Below are 17,137 nucleotides of genomic sequence, written 5' to 3'. Positions count from 1 at the left end.
CCCTGGGATGACTCTTGTCTCCTCCAGCAGGTTCTTCCATAACAACCATGGCTGTTCCAAGCTTTCCCAGCCCCATATCACACTCCCTCCCTAGAGTCTGTCATCCTTGCTCTGAAGTTGCTTTCTGGTTCTCTGGTTCAGCAATTGCCTGGAATCCTTCCTGTAGTTCCTGGTCCCTGTCCAGTCTTCAGATCTACCTACCACCAGACCCATGTCAACAGCCCCTCTGGGGCCACTTAGGCTCATTTGTAGCCATCTTGTGGACTGACGAAAGTTGTACTCCTATGATATTTTGAAAAGAGTCTATTTTCCATTTATGGAGGTGAGTGGAAATATTCAGATAATCCTCAGTTTTTTGTTTTTAATAGGAGGTCTTTACCAAGTTTTCTGACTATATATGGACTAGTGATTGAGAAATGACCAAATTTATAAAAATACCTGACGGATAATCCCACAGCTGTGCTGCAGTGAAACAGTAGGGGTGAGTCAGTTACGCAAGCTAAACAAAATTAGTTTCCTCTCTCCTCCACCTTACCCTTTCCCAGGATGAATAATAGATGCTTTTTCAATTCTCATACAAAGATTTTGAATAGCTTGTCTCGAGAATGCTCCTAGACGCCTTGGGATTGATTCCAAAATAAGATTTTTAAGAGTTAATAAAAGAGATAATCTGACCTCAAATATGAGTAGCAATATAATGTAAATATATCGATTTCATTAAAGATTACCATTTATGATCATGTTGTTACTGTGTGGATGTGTACCTATCAAGAATAAATTCAGTTCTAAGTAACTGTGAAGGATTTTGCCCTTCATTTGCAACTACTTCATAAATGCTGATGTACTCAAACTTCTCTTTTTGTCTTAAACTGTTCATCATTAAATGACTCTTTAATAGCTAGTTAATAAAATACCTTCACTCAACAAAGACCAGATTGTATAGCCGATAATTTCAGAATTTTTATGGAACAAGCTTCATTAACAGTGAATTTTTAATTAGCAAGTGTCAAACTCCCTAATGCATATTTAGAGGAAGAGAAGGCTTAGAATAAAATTGAAATTCTTCCAATTGTCCTTATTCTTTGGCACAGCTTCAAAATTATCTTGCAGAGTGAGAGGAGGGCTTTAAAAATTAACTAAGAAGTAAGCTCTCTTCTTATTTTTTCCTGCAACAAGTTAGAAGATTTGGGGCACAAGCAGAGCAATAGGGCAACAGGTGGTCTTGTAGGATGGGTTCCATGGAAACACTAAGATGGAGGCTGTGCAGGTGGTTTACTGGGAACACCACCCACAGGGATGGAGGGAGAGAAGCAGCAATGGGCAGAGAAGCTGATGCAAGTGAGTTGTGATGCAACTGGATGTGAGATGTCAGCTGACCCCACAGGGAGCCCAGGAGCTAGGAGAATGCTTCAGAGATGTCCCAGTGTGGGGGCTGGGTATTTGTACCCAAACATGGCTATCCTTGGATGCAGCTGCCTGGGTGGGTGGTGTGACTTTGCATGGAGCAGCTCCTTTAGACTCGGAACAATTCCTGTGGAGGAATTAGGTGAGGAGTCAGCACAAAATAATGAGCGGCGGGGGACTGAGTTGGGGACTACAGTGGAGTGGGTTGTGAGTCGTGAGAGGTCTCTCTTCTTTTGTTCACAGCAACGGAACACGGTGAAGGAGAGGGACAAAGACAGATGGGGGCAGTTGGATGATTTCTGCTGATCATGGTGCAGAATATGAGCCTTGCAAAAGGGGCAACTTGCCTCCAGCTGGGTGGCTGCAGTCATGCAAGGAATTTTTAACAAAATGTTGTCTTTCATAAATGAAAAATGTTGCATTTGTGTGGAGTTCAGGTATTTTTTAAAATTTAAATTCAATTAGCCAACCTATAGTACAACATAAGTTTTAGGTGTAGAGTTCAATAATTCATCAGTTGCCTGTAACACCCAGTGCTCATCACATCACATGCTCTCCTCAATGCCCATCACCCACTGACCTCATCCCCCTTAACCCTTCCCTCCAGCAACCCTCAGTTTGTTTCCTATAGTTAAGAGTCTCTCATGGTTTTTCTCCCTGCCTGCTGACTTCGCATTCAGTTTTCCCTTCCTTCCCCTATGATCCTCTGCAGTGTTTCTCATATTCCACATATAAGTGAAACTATATGATAATTGTCTTTCTCTGATTGACTTATTTTGCTTAGCATAATACTCTCTAGATCCATCCGCATTGATGTAAATGGTACGTATTCATCCTTTCTGATAGCTGAGTAATATTCCATTGTATATATATATACCACATCTTCTTTATCCATTCATCTGTCGATGGATAAGTGACTCATTTTAGACCCAAACACACCTCCAGATTGAAAATGAGGGGGTGGAGAACCATTTATCTTGTTAATGGACATCAAAAGAAAGCTGGGGTAGCAATCCTTATATCAGAAAATTAGACTTTAAATCAAAGAATTTAGTAAGGGATATAGAGGGACACACTATATCATACTTAAAGAGTCTATTCAACAAGAAGATCTAACAATTATAAATATTTATGCTCCTAACTTGGGAGCAGCCAAATATATAAACCAATTAATAACAAAATTAAAGAAACATATTGATAATAACACAATAATAATAGGGGACTTTAACACCTTGCTCACAGCAATGGATAGATCATCTAAGCAGAAGATCAACAAGGCAACAAGGGCTTTGAATGACACACTGGACCAGATAGACTTCAGATATATACAGAGCATTCCATCCTAAAGCAATAGAATACACATTCTTCTCAAGTGCACATGGAACATTCTCCAGAATTGATCACATACTGGCACAAATTAGGCCTCAACTAGTACCAAAAGACTGGGATTATTCCATGCATATTTTCAGACTACAAGGCTTTGAAACTTGAACTCAGTCACAAGGGGAAATTTGGAAGGAACTCAAATACTTGGAAGATAAAGAGCATCTTCTTAAGGAATGAATGGATCAACAAGGAAATTAAAGAACTAAAAAATCCATCAAAACAAATGAAAATGAAGACACAGCTGTTCAATACCATTGGGATGCAGCAAAGGAAGGAAGCACATAGCAATATAAGCCTTTCTCAAAAAATTAGAAAAGTCTCAAATACACAAACTAAGGTTACACCTAAAGGAGCTGGAGAAAGAACAGCAAATAAAGCCTAAACCAAGCAGGAAAAGAGAAATAACGATTAGAGCAGAAATCAATGAAATAGAAACCAAAAGGACAATAGAACAGATTAATGAAACTAGGAGCTGGTTCTTTGAAAGAACTAACAATATCAATAAACTTCCAGCCAGACTTACCAAAAACAAAAGAGAAAAGACCCAAATTAATAAAATTATGAATGAAAGAAGAGAGATCACAACCAACCAACACCAAGGAAACACAAACAATTTTAAGAACATATTATGATCAACTATATGCCAAAAGATGAGGCAATCTGGAAGAAATGGATGCATTCCCAGAAACTTGTAAATGACCAAAACTGAAACAGAAAGAAATGGAAAACCTGTACAGACACATAACCAACAAGGAAACTGAAGCAGTCATCAAAAATCTCCCAACGAGGGGCGCTGGGTGGCTCAGTGGGTCAAAGCCTCTGCCTTTGGCTCAGGTCATGATCCCAGGGTCCTAGGATCGAGCCCGAATCAGGCTTTCTGCTCAACGGGGAGCCTGCCTCCTCCTCTCTCTCTCTGCCTGCTTCTCGGCCTACTTGTCTGTCAAATAAATACATAAGATCTTAAAAAAAAAAAGAATAAATAAAATATTAAAAAAAAAAATCTCCCAACAGGCAAGAGACCAGGGCCAGATGGCTTCCCAGGGGGAATTCTACCAAACATTTAGAGAAATAATACTTATTTTTCTGAAGTTATTTCAAAAAACAGAAATGGAAGGAAAACTTCCAAACTTGTTCTGTGAGGCCAGCATTACTTTGATCCCAACACCAGACAAAGAGCCCACCAAAAAGGAGAATTACAGACCAATATCCCTGATGAACATGGATGCCAAAATTCTCACCAAGCTACTGGCCAATAGGATACAATTGTACATTAGAAGGATTATTCACCACGACCAAGTGGGATTTCAACATTTGTAGACCAATCATTGTGATACATCACATAAATAAAACAAAGGACAAGAACCATATGATCCTCTCAACAGATGCAGAAAAAGCATTTGAGAAAGTACAGCATCCTTTCTTGATTAAAACTCTCCACAGGGTAGAGATAGAGGGAATATACCTCAATATCATAAAAGCCATCTATGAAAAGTCCACAATTAATATCACTCTCTTTTCCTGTAAGGTCTGGAGTTTGGGTATTGTCATTGTGTATCCACCATCCTCCTTTTCCCCCTCCTCACAATTTCTGACTCCTTGGTCCAATCACTTGTCCTTGACAAAGCAGCCTATCCTATTTCCGTCCTGAACTCACCTCCCGGAACACGAGGAATGGGCCAAAGTGACACTGTTTGAAATCTGATTTCTTTTGGGTAGTAAGAAATGAAAACTTCCAATAAAATGCAACCACTATGTCAACCTGAAGTAAAAAGTTTGAACAAACACACTTTGGTTAAAGTAGGGATTATTTTGACTTTGCAGTGGTCGCCTGGTTTCTACCTTGAGGAAAGACGAGGGGGAATCATTTATTTTGAGGAATAAAAATTCAAAGCTATAACTTATGTGAATAACACAAAGTATCAAAGACACTGAAACCACCTTTATCTTAATAGGTATTTATTATAAGTCATAGAGAGGATGATGACTGGTGATCAAACAACATAAAAAAAATTGAAAAACAGTTGGTAGAACAGTTTCCTAGGAAATGAACTACTGCAGTCTCAGGAGATTGGAGATCATGTCACTGGTTCAAAGCAAAAAAGCCACTTTAAAGAAAATTTCTTTTAAAATTCCAAATTCCTTACCTTGTTTTTTTCCTTTGTTCCTTTCTTTTCCTTTTCTTTTTTAGGTTTCTTGGGTTTCTTGGCCTTCTTATTCTTTTTCTTCTTTTTGTTTTTCTCCTCTTCTTTTTGGTTTGCAATAATATCTTCAGTAACCTGGCAAGCAACAAAAAATAAGCATCATGATTTCATGGAGCCCCATCAAGACAAGGACTGCTTTCCCTGTCTGGAAGAAGTATTTGTGCTCCTTCTCTGTCTTGCTCTGGGTCTGAGGTCGACCTTTGTGGGGACATCACTGGCTGCTGCCTGCCTCTGGTTGGATTCATCAGTGAGACAGCAGTCGGATCTTGGGGCAGGGGGCAGATGAGTGGGAGGATGGACCTTTCTGAACCCAGTCCCCCACCCCCCAATTCAGAGCTGCTCTGGTCACCAGGGATCCCATGAACATGAGGGAGCTCACGGCTTCCTCAGGGTCTCTGCTGCAGCCAGGGGGCCAGGCCCCACCCCCACACCTCTTCCCCTGAGTTCAGGACGCCCTGAGTTTCCTGTCCGAACTCTGCCTGATAATTGCTCTTGCAGTTACTTTGCCTTCCCATAAATGATCATGCCTCTCTTCTCAGAGTTGGTTTCTTTCCTCTGTGATTTAATTTGTATTTCCTACAGTGACAAAAATCCCACTTTTCAGTTCACCTCGGATTGGAGAATTAGTAAGGGTTTGTAAAAAATGATATAATCTGTTCTATACAACAGATGTTTGCTGAGGTCCCGCTTGCTGTGGCAGAGAGCGACTTCTGGGAGACATGAGGCTGTGTAGACCCTAGGACACGTTGCTGGCCATGTGACCAAGGTAAGTGGCGTAACATCTCTGGGACTTAGTATCCTAGTTTCATTTTTTAAAATCAGGTCAGTACTTCCAACCATTGGTCTTATGATAAGCCAAGCACGGTTCTAAGAGCTGCACAAAGATGAACTCATTTACTGCTAAATGCAGCCTAGGGATGCGAGCTGTTACCAGTCTGTTTTATCGATAAGAGAACAGGGCACAAAGAGGTCAGTCTCATGGCCAAGGACATGCAGCAGGTGAGTGCTGAGCTGGGATTAAAACAGGGGCTAACCAGGATGAATTTCACAACGTAGAAAGAAAAGAGGCAAGATGCTGAACAACATACATAAGTTTATTCTATTGTACAAAATGCACATGGTTAAATAAAAGAATAACACTCTACAGTTTCAGGACATATATGCACATAGGCAAAGTACAAAGAAATACGAGGGAATGACAAACACCAAATTCAGTGCAGTGGTTACCTCTGGAGAGCAAGGTATGCAATTAAACAAAAGGGCTAGTATCACTCACGTCTACTAGATTGTACTAAACCATCCTCCTGGGATCCAGTCTACTTGTTTATGCCTTATTAATGATTTACTACAGTGCTGAAGTTTATTTTATAGTATTATGTTTTTGATATTTATACCTATGCTATTCTTAGGAGTTTAGTTCACACTTTAAAGAGTATAAAAGACAATTTACCATGAACAAATCAGGATATTCTGGTCCCACCTGGACTTAAAAAAAACACCACCACTACAGTCATTGGACATGTGCCCCCTTCCCACTATCCAGAGGCCAACCTATCCCCTAGGCTCCCATGAAGCTCTTGGTGGGGTGAGGCTCAGGATAATGGTGCTGGGGAGCATAAGAGGTGATGTATGTGTTGTGCACATTATTTGGTAATAAAAAGCGTGTCTTTAGGTGGAATTAAAAGTCCTTTGTCCAAGTGGCATTGTTATCCTTGGGGATCAGGCTCACGTTAACGCATGGAGCCAAATCGTGGTTGCTCAGAACTTTTATGTTTGGAGCACTTAGGAAGCGTGAGCATATTTTTGGTCCTTGGAAGTTTGGAAGCTTTCAGAAAATGTACAGACAGTTTTTGAAAAAGGACCTGATGTATAAACTGAGCAGCTACAAGGAGGAGGAATCCTTATTTGTGGAACACACAATTCAGTGCATCTTGTAAATCCTTCTCCATTGTATATTTACTTCCTCTATCTCCTCACTTAGTTTATTAATTTAATACTTTGATAAATACATTCACATGGTCCACAATTCAAAACTTACAAAAGATCAAGTCCGGAAACCTTCCATTCCCATCCTGTGAGCCAGCCAGCGGGATCTGCTTCCAGAGACATTTTATACAGCTATATGCAAATACACATGCACACACACACACACACACACACACACTGCTGTATTATGTTCCCCATCACACGTTTGAAAATGGTATGTGATTGGAATTTGTCTCTTTTTTAGCCAATGTTGAATTTGTTTTGCTCTTGATTTTCAACTCCAGCAAAATCTTCCAAAGTACACAAATATGTACATATATACACCCAGATACACACTGTAAATATAGATGGGTCATTTTGTTCCAATGTCAGTGTCTCGTACACACAGCCCCTGTTGTGCGTTTTCCTCCTATTCATGTCCCTGGCTTTCTTAGTGGTACATAAAGAGCTTCCTTGCTCTGTTTTTACTGGTGTTCTGTAGACGATCTGGCCCTTCCCCTGCCGATGGAATTAGGTTGTTTCCAATCGTCTGCTGTTACTAGTAATGCTGCATACATAAATGCCTGGAAATACCATTTTGCAGGTGTATGAGCATATTGGCAGGATAAATTGCTAAAAGCAGAAGTGCTGGATCAAGGATATGTATGTATATTTGTAATACTGTCCAACTGCCTCCATCGGGCTGTGCCAATTCACACCTCTGCCAGCCATGCGGGTGGGTGCCAGTTTCCCCATATGCTCTGACACAGTGTGACACAGTATGTTATGTTTGCCAACTGAATGGCTGAAGAAATGGTCTGTCGTTGTCATTGTTTTGGTTTTTTTTTTTTTTAAGATGCCAGTGCTGAATTTGTTTTGCTCATGTACTTTAGCTACAGCAAAATCTCCCAAAGTGAGAAGAGCACTTATTGCTCTATTAAGTAAGCCACCATATTTTTGGCAAACTGTGGGGTCTGAAGGCCAGATCCATTTTGTTTTATAATAATATAATATATTACAATTTTATTGAGACATATTTTACATGGCCTACGTCCATCCATTCCAAGGGTCCGAGTCAATCATTTTAAGTACACTTACCTAGTCGTGCAACCATCACCATAGTCAGTTTTGGAACATCTCCATCACCCTAGGATGACTTCTCATGTCCACTGTCAGTCTCTTTCCTTTTCCTTCCTCCTTTGCCAGGCCCCTGCTAATCTCCTCCCCACCTCTATTCATTTTGTTTGGACGTTTCCTGTGAATGGAATTGTATAATGTGTGGTCTCTTAGGTCTGGTTCCTTTCCCTCTGCATCACGGTTGAGTCTACCTATGTTGTAGCGAATCTCGATTGGTGTTTCCTTTTTTTGTAGGAAATCTAAATAACATTCTATTGCCAGACGCACCACAGTTTGCCTATCCAGTCATCACCTGATATTTAGGCTGTTCCAAATTTTTGGCTATTATGAACAATGCTCCTATATTCTCATACAAACTTCTTCGTGTGGACCTATTTTCATTTCTCCTGGATAGAGTATCAATAGTGGACTGATGGCTCATTTGGTACGTTCATATTTAACTTTTAAGAAATGGACAAGCATTTCCCAAAGCAGCTGTACCATTTTGCATTCCTCCCAGCACCACAGGAGTGTTCCTTTTCCTCTACACCCTCAAACTTTGTTACTGTCTGTCTTCTTGATTATGGCCATCCTAGTGGGAATGAAATGGTCTTACTGCAGTTTTAAGTTTTATCTTCCTAAGACTAATGATGTCAAGCATCTTTTCATGTGCTAATTAGCTATTCATATATGATCCTTTGTGAATTATCTATTCAAGACTTTTGCTCATTTTTTGATTGAATTGTCTTCTTATTGAGATGCAAGAGTTTTTTGTTTATCCTGGATACAAACCCCTTATCGGGTATTTGTTTTCCAATATCTTCCCCCAATATGCTTTTGTCTTTGCATTTTCTTGACAGCATCTTTTGAAGTGCAAAAGTTTTTAATTTTGATGAGGTTCAATTTATCAATTTTGTCTGTTGCATTTCTGTTATATGTGTGGGGTTGATCATCTCTTTATATGTTGAACACCCTTTATTATGTTTCAAATCCATTTACATTTTCTTTTCCAAGAAACGTCTGTTCATATCCTTTGGCTTTTTAAAATATTGGGTTACTGATCTTTTTTTAATAGAGCTGTAGGGGCTCTTTATATATGAGAAAAATGATCTCTTATGTGTGGTCCTCATTACAAGTAATTATCCTACTGTGTCATCTGTCATTTGACTTCACTTGGGGTCTGTTTTGCCATGCAGGTTAGAAAATTTTTGTGTGTGTCATTTAAACTTTCATTTTTTTTTCTTCTATGATCCCTGGGTTGTGCAACAGAGGTAGAAACATCTTTCCCACTCTTGAGGTGATAACATTTCTTCCTTGACCTCTTCGAATACTTTTGTGTTTTTATTTTGTTTGGCATTTAAATCTTTGGTCCATCTGGAATCATTCTCGGGTGAAGGATAAAGAAATGGAGATTTAATTTTCTTTTTTCCAGACGAGAACCTGGTTTTTCTAATCTCATTTGTTAAAATTTCCCCCTTACTCAAGAAAGGCGTGATGCCATCTTTATTATGTACTAAACTGGCCTATGTATTTGGGTATATTTCTTGACTTTCTATTCTTTTCCACTAATGTGTCTTTCTATTTACTTGCCTGAGACAATGGGATCTTAATAGCAAGGCTCCATACTACTCGCTTCTCCTTACACTGTGTAATTACATTCAGAATTTTACTGGTTATTCTTGGCTATTTACTTTCACTTCAAGTTTAGAATTAGGCTGCTCACCTTCTATGTGGCCTGCCCCTGCCCTCAACATAATGCCATTGGTATTTTTGTTTAGATCATATCACACGTGTGATGATGTTTGGGAGAGGTGATGTATTACAATGTGGAGGATCCCTACCCAAGGACACAGTATGCCTTTCCCTCTTTCCATTTGCATCCCTCATACTTTTTAAAACTTTTCTTCACAGAGAACACACCTTTATTGTTAAGCTTGCTCCTGGCTGCTTTATCTTTGTGTTGTTAGTGCTGTTGTAAATGGACAGTTTTGTGGTATTTTCTATTGAGCCGCTGTTTGTACACACCAAAGCTTTTGCTCTCTGTAACTCCCTGTATTCCTTCTCACACTGTTTAATTTTCAATTTATTCTCTTTGCTTTTCTAAGTGTAGGGCATACCTGAAAAGTGATCATTTTACCTCTTCTGTTCCAATTTCTATACCTCTACATTCTTTTTCATGTTCAGTGGTGTTCAATAGCTCCTAGGGAAATCCTTGCACTTTTCATGACATTGGTGGACTTTTCATGGCCATCCTTGTGACTTTCATGACATTGGTGGAATTGCTTCTAGTGCATTTCATTAAGCATAATATTAGATCTTGAACTAAGAACTACTTTATCGAATTGAAGAAGTATCCCTATATTCTAATTTTTTTTGCTTTACTTTTTAAAATCAAGAATGGATGTTGAATCTGCAAAAGGCTCCATCAGCCTCCACAGAGATGCACTCAGGGTTTTCCCTTTTGAATCTCTTTATAGGATGCATTGTATTCACAGAAATCCTCAACAGCAGCCATTCTTGCATTCTGGAATAGATGCCGCTTGATTGTGGTGTTCTGCTTCCTTAATGTGCTGCTGGTTGCGGTGTGCTAATATTTCAGTTTGAATTTTTGCATGAATACTTGTAAGGAAGACTCATCTGCGACTCTATTTGTATTCGGTCTTCTTTGGGAGCATTGGTGTCAATGTGATTATGCTCACTTTGCAGAAAGTGTTTGTATTGCTTGTTTTTTCACAAATACAAAGTGGACTCTTCATGCACATGCTCTAATGATTATGCTTTGTCTGTCTCTTCATCCTCTGTCTCTGCTCAGTGATAATTATCATGAGCTCCTGTGGAGATGTCTATGTGTCCGGCTGCAGGTACACTCCACGGGTGACCCCACCTAATTGTTACATCAGCCCAGGGAGGAGGCGCATGGGGGAGGAGCCCCCTGAGGCTGCAGACCCAGCAGGTGGCGGGACTATAGTCCATCACCTCTACCCTGTCTCAACTCTTCTTCTCCTGTCTTTACAAGTCATGCTTTTTGGCCTTATTTGCCTTATTTTAACATATTAACCAGATGTCTTCATCTTCTTTTGTTTTTAGTCTACATGAACCCTCCTTTTGAATGTTTCTTGTATACAATGTAGACATTGGATCAATATGTTTAATCCTGTAATCATTACCTTTCTAAACTGACACGAAACACATTTGGTCCCTGGCTGTGGGATTTCAAGACACAATTTGGGCCTGACAATTTAGCTACAGGGACAAGACCTCACCAGGTAACAAAGGGAAATAACACCAGGTCAAAAGGTTAGTTACTCAAGGCAGGACTTGATGAACCCCCAAACAGTAGGGTGTAGAGTGTGTGGTCACTTGACTTCTGAGGAGGACAGGAGTCTGTCAGAGGCTGGAACGAGGGCTGAGGAGCTGGTGTCAGCTTCTGACAGGAGGTGGGGGAAGAGCATGACCCTCTGACACTAACGGATCCCTCGGGGGAGCACAGGGGGATGGGAGGCTGACTGTGGGGACAGTAGTGCTGAGGTGGAGAAACTCTGATTGTGGAATGCTTTATGCCCCCTAACTAGTTCCCTCCTCATGAACAGTAGCTGCTCTCTGCGTCTGTGTGATGAACGGTGTGGCCACAAACAGCTGTTTCAGTTTATGGCACAGGTCAGCAAATCATATTGCATGGGCCAAATCTGGCCTGTTGGACAATTTCTAAATAAAGCTTTATGGGAACACAGCCATATCCATTAATTACCTCCTGCCTGTGTCCACTTTCATGCTAGAATAGCAGAGTTGAGTAGTTGTGCCAGAGAATGTGTGTTCCACTGCCTCAAATACTTAGTATTTGGCCCCCTATGGAAAAAATTTATTGTCTCCGGTCTATGGCAACTTGTCTTATTATTTGCTTCCTATAAATTCCTTAAATAGCATTTATGGGTCAAAGAGTAGACACATTAAACATCTGATGAAGGATACTTGGTCCATGTCCTTCAAATAGGTCATGCTAATTTATGTATTTATGTATCCAGCCACAATGTATGGGAGTGACTTTTTTCCACATGCTCACCAACTCCTACGATTATCATGATTTAAAATTTTTACCAATCCTATAGGTGAAAAGAGATATAGTAACATTATTTTATATTTGAGTTTCTTTGATTGTGAGTTTTCAAGTTTTGAAAAATAAGTTCACATTTTTTTGCCTTCTTTTCTATTGAAGTGTTTAGATTTTTCTTATTTCATAAGAACTCTTTATATATGAAAGATAGCCATTATCATCTATATTGCAAATATTTTCTCCAGTTTATCATATGATTTTAATTCCAGTTATGATATTTTTTGCCATTTGAGTTTTATGTGGTCCAGTATATTAGCTTGAGTATATGAGTGAGTTTCACTTTTAACAGCAATGCTTCTAGCACTCTGCTGTTGAGCACGATGCCAACTTTCTTTTGGTTTCTATGATAAGTACCCTGAGGTTAGGATCAGTTTTTCTATTTCTAGTTTATTGAGGCTCTTCTAAAGCAGAGTTACATGTCAATTTCATGCCACTAATGCATCTGCAGAGATGTTTCTCTGAAAGAGCATCAATATGGTAAAGAGTTGACTCTTGACAAGTGAGCAGGAGTGAAGCGGGGGACAAATGGCAGAAGGCCAACCTGGGATGAGGAGAGAGCATGACGTGCACAAAGGCACTGAAGGTGTAGTGACAGGGCACAGGGAGGGTGGGCCAGTGGACCACTGGGGCTCATGGCAGGAAGATGGGGATGAGGGAACAGCAGATGACACCAGGAGGCAAGCAGGGACCAGAACATAAAGGGCCCTTGAAATCAAGCTGCTCAGAACTTACCAAGAAAGTAAGCCCGGTGTGTTGTCATGTCTCTTTCAAAGGTAAGATAGTAGGAAGAGTGATTTCACTTTGAAATACATTTAGAAGTCCACAATTGATGAAACATTGAGATATTTCCATGTAAATATTTGCAGGAAAATAACCCAAACCTAATGACACTATGAACCCATTCAGGTTACAGTTTAAAGAAATGGGGTTACAATGGATTTGTGTTTTCTTTCTCAAGCATCTCTATACCTGTTGTGGGGTCTTGTTGGAAAAGATAATGGTCGACCCTCCTTCTTCCACATTAGGGTATTCAGGAAATGTGCCAGTTAAGTTCCTGAGGAAGAAAAAGAGGGAAATTAAGTAGGAATGAACCCCATCCTCTCTGTTATACTTCCCACTGGCTGGCTCTGCTCACTGAAATGGGGGACAGTTCTTAGGATGGAAGCTCCCTACCCCTTGCAGCCAGATACTCTGCCTTGAAGGAACAGCAGACCCGGCCATATCCCTGGAGGTCTGCTTCCTCCGGGTGATTTTTGTTCCAAAATAGGCACACCTCTCTCTCCCTTTTTTTTTTTTTTTTTAGATTTTTAAAAAATTTCTTTTCAGTGTTCCAGAATTCATTGTTTATGCACCATACCCAGGACTCCATGCAATACATGCCCTCCATAATACCCACCACCAGGCTCACCCAACCTCCCACTCCCCCTTCCCTCCAAAACCCTCAGATTGTTTCTCAGAGTCCACAGTCTCTCATGGTTCCTCTCCCCCTCCAATTTCCCCCAACTCCCTTCTCCTCTCCAGCTCCCCATGTCCTCCGTGTTATTCCACAAATAAGTGAAACCATATGATAATTGACTCTCTCTGCTTGACTTATTTCACTCAGCATAATCTCTTCTAATCTCATCCATGTTGATACAAAAGTTGGGTATTCATCCTTTCTGATGGCTGAGTAATATTCCTTGTATACATAGACCACATCTTTATCCATTCATCTGTTGAAGGGCATCTTGGTTCCTTCCACAGTTTGGCGACTGTGGCCATTGCTGCTATGAACACTGGGGTACAGGTGGCCCTTCTTTTCACTACATCAGTATCTTTGGCGTAAATACCCAGTAGTGCAATTGCAGGGTCATAGGGAAGCTCTACTTTTAATTTCTCAAGGAATCTCCACACTGTTTTCCAAAGTGGCTGCACCAACTTGCATTCCCACCAACAGTGTAAGAGGGTTCCCCTTTCTCTACATCCTCTCCAACACATGTTGTTTCCTGTCTTGTTAATTTTTGCCATTCTAACAGGTGTAAGGTGTTATCTCATTGTGGTTTTGATTTGAATTTCCCTGATGGCTAATGATGATGAACACTTTTTCATGTGTCTGTTAGCCATTTGCATGCCTTCATTGGAGAGGTGTCTGTTCATGTCTTCTGCCCATTTTTTGACATGATTATCTGTTTTGTGTGTGTTGAGTTTGAGGAGGTCTTTATAGATCTTGGAGATCAGGCCTTTGTCTGTAGTGTCACTTGCGAATATCTTCTCCCATTCCACGGGTTGCCTCTTTGTTTTGTTGACTGTTTCCTTTGCTGTGCAGAAGCTTTTGATCTTGATGAAGTCCCAAAAGTTCATTTTTGCTTTTGTTTCCTTTGCCTTTGGAGACATATCTTGAAAGAAGTTGCTGTGGCTGATGTCGAAGAGGTTACTGCCTATGTTCTCCTCTAGGATTCTGATGGATTCCTGCCTCAGGTTGAGATCTTTTATCTATTTTGAGTTTATCTTTGACACACCTCTCTTTAGAACAGATTGTACTTTTCTTCTTCTTCTTTTTTTTAAATTATTAAGGTACTCTGTGCTTGAATTAGGAATGAAGACAGAAGCACAAATCACTTCTTCCTGTTTAAAATTTAGGATAAACACAGAATTTTGAAACTAAACAGAAGGATGGGGTTGTTCGGAAGACAAATTTAGTAATAATGCATGAAATACACAGACTAGCTTTAGGTTTCCATAAGGCTAAGGCTCCATTTTGTATGAGTTCCAAATAGTAATTTTTTGTGTGTGTCACCGTACAATTTCTACATTTTAAAAAGCAGACTTTGCAATTTAATATTGAGGAATTTCAGGAGGCATGTGTAGTTACAATTTCTAAGTTCCGCAAATCCACTGAGGTAGAAAATCTAAGGATTAGATTATAAGTTCTCAAACTTTTGACCTTTGGAGCCCTTTATATTCTTGACAATTTTTGAATATCTCAAGGAACTTTTGTTTATATGAGTTATAGTTATTGCTATTTACTGTAATAAATATTAAAACCAGGAAATTCTAAAATACACATTTTACATTCACTTAACAATAACAATAATAAACTCATTATATGTTCACATAAGTGACATTTTTAGTATATGTTCCAAAACAACAACAACAAAAAAATAGTGAGAAGAGTGTTCCTGTTCTGCATCTTTGAAATCTTTTCAATGTCTGGTTTGATGGAGGGTAGGCGTGTGCTCATACGTGCTTTTGTATCCATTCTGCCACCTGTTCTGTTTCGGTTGAAGTTTGGGAAGAAAATCTGTCCTCACATTTGACACATCTCCTCATATCAAAATCACACTCATCCATAACTCCACTGGTCTCAAAACCGAAACTCTAAGTAATGGGAAGCTCTCAGGCTCACAGAGGTGATTACGAGATTTCCAAAATTTTAATTTTTGTTAGGTCAGAGCTTTTTTTCAGGCTCATTTGGTTCATTTTTGAGAAAAAGTCTCTCAAAAGTCAAAGTTTGTCAGTTGTTTTCTAGATTAAAAATGATGTTCAGTGGATAGTGGCTGGTTCAGCTGCAGGCAAATGACCTCACAGGTTGGCTTCTTCATGGCCACCATATTTCCATGAGCTTCCCAAGGCTGCACCCCTGATTTCGTCACATAGCATATGAAAAGCTGTGTAGTCAAGGTTCAAGTCTTACTACAATTATTTTTTACTGTGTCCTCAAGGATATTGTTAAATGAAACTGTTTTTTAAAGAAGATGCCTAGTAGTGAGGACCATAATGATTCTAAGTAGGGGTCACAGCTTGCTGAGAAGCATGCTCTGCTTGCTGGGGCCCCATTGTTCCTGTGGGATTACTCTGAAAACATTTTAAAATAGTCACATCATTGTCTGGACAAAATATCTCAGGTCTCTTGACCTTTCCTGTGGGCTCATTCAGTAGGAACATGACTCAGCACCTCAGCTTTGCTTTGAAAGGAACTGAACACAATGGGGCATGTGTGGAGAAATGTAAGGACAAGGACGACAGAGGAGATCACACACTAAATGTGTAATTCTGTCAATGGAGTTGCCATCATTGGAGGTACTTCGGTGGCCTCCTACACTCATTTACCATCTACCTCTGTCCATCCACCCATCCACCCATCCACCCACCCATCCATCCATCCATGCTTCCTCCCTTCATATAGTCAATCAACAAACACCCAATTAGTACCAACTAGATTCTGGATGCAGTGATGGGAAAGAGTCATCTGAAGGTATTAAAATGTCAGCCCTTGCCTGGATGCCCTCACCTTCCACCATCACATGGCTGGTATGTGTAGGTGACCTCAGACACTTCTTGTCCATAAGACTCTAATTTCAATGCCTATTAAACTGCCTGACCACCATCTGTCTTGTTCTGTGTGTCACTTGGCCTTGATGGGTCTTGGATAAGAACTGTGAATACACCTGGACTAAAAGCTCTAGCATTCTCTGTTCTGTGCACCCACTTGATCATTCCCCTGATGGTCACCTTTACAGGCAGCTCCACTAATTTTATTTCTACACTTTAAAGCTTGAGTGTTCTTGAGGACACAGAACAAACCTGGAAACTTATATAAACTAGAGCCCAAAAGAATTTACATGTGCCATTTCTAAAGTAGAATTCTTTTTAAAAATTTTTTATATCTAAAAAAATTTTTTAAACGTTAAAAAAAAAGATTTTATTTATTTATTTGACAGAGAGACACAGCAAGAGAGAGAACACAAGCAGGGGGAGTGGGAGAGGGAGAAGCAGACTCCCTGCTGAGCAGAGAGCCTGATGTGGGACTTGATCCCAGGACCCTGGCATTATGACCTGAGCTGAAGGCAGACACTTAATGACTGAGCGCCCCTAAAGTAGAATTCTTTTTTTTTTTTTTCACTTAATTTAATTTTATTTCTTTTTAGTGTTCCAGCACTCATTGTTTTATGCACCACACCCAGGGCTCCATGCA

The 17,137-nt window shown here is 40.0% G+C and overlaps 1 protein-coding gene across 1 annotated transcript in view; it reads right to left on the bottom strand.

Annotated features, from left to right (window-relative positions):
- Positions 1-17,137, bottom strand: part of DRC11 (dynein regulatory complex subunit 11) — a gene marked incomplete at its 3' end in the record, with an annotated part of 147,095 nt that overhangs the window by 67,433 nt on the left and 62,525 nt on the right. Inside the window, exons 7-8 of the mRNA XM_080799646.1 lie at positions 13,153-13,237; positions 4,935-5,066 (exon numbers count right to left, since the gene is read on the bottom strand). Coding sequence (XP_080655772.1) covers positions 4,935-5,066; positions 13,153-13,237 — 217 coding nt within the window. The remainder of the gene's footprint in view (positions 1-4,934; positions 5,067-13,152; positions 13,238-17,137) is intronic.

Source organism: Martes martes (assembly GCF_963455335.1).
Source record: "Martes martes genome assembly, chromosome: 3".
NCBI lineage: Eukaryota > Metazoa > Chordata > Mammalia > Carnivora > Mustelidae > Martes > Martes martes.
Note: the sequence above shows the minus strand (reverse complement) of the source record. Positions and strands in the feature narration are given on the sequence as shown.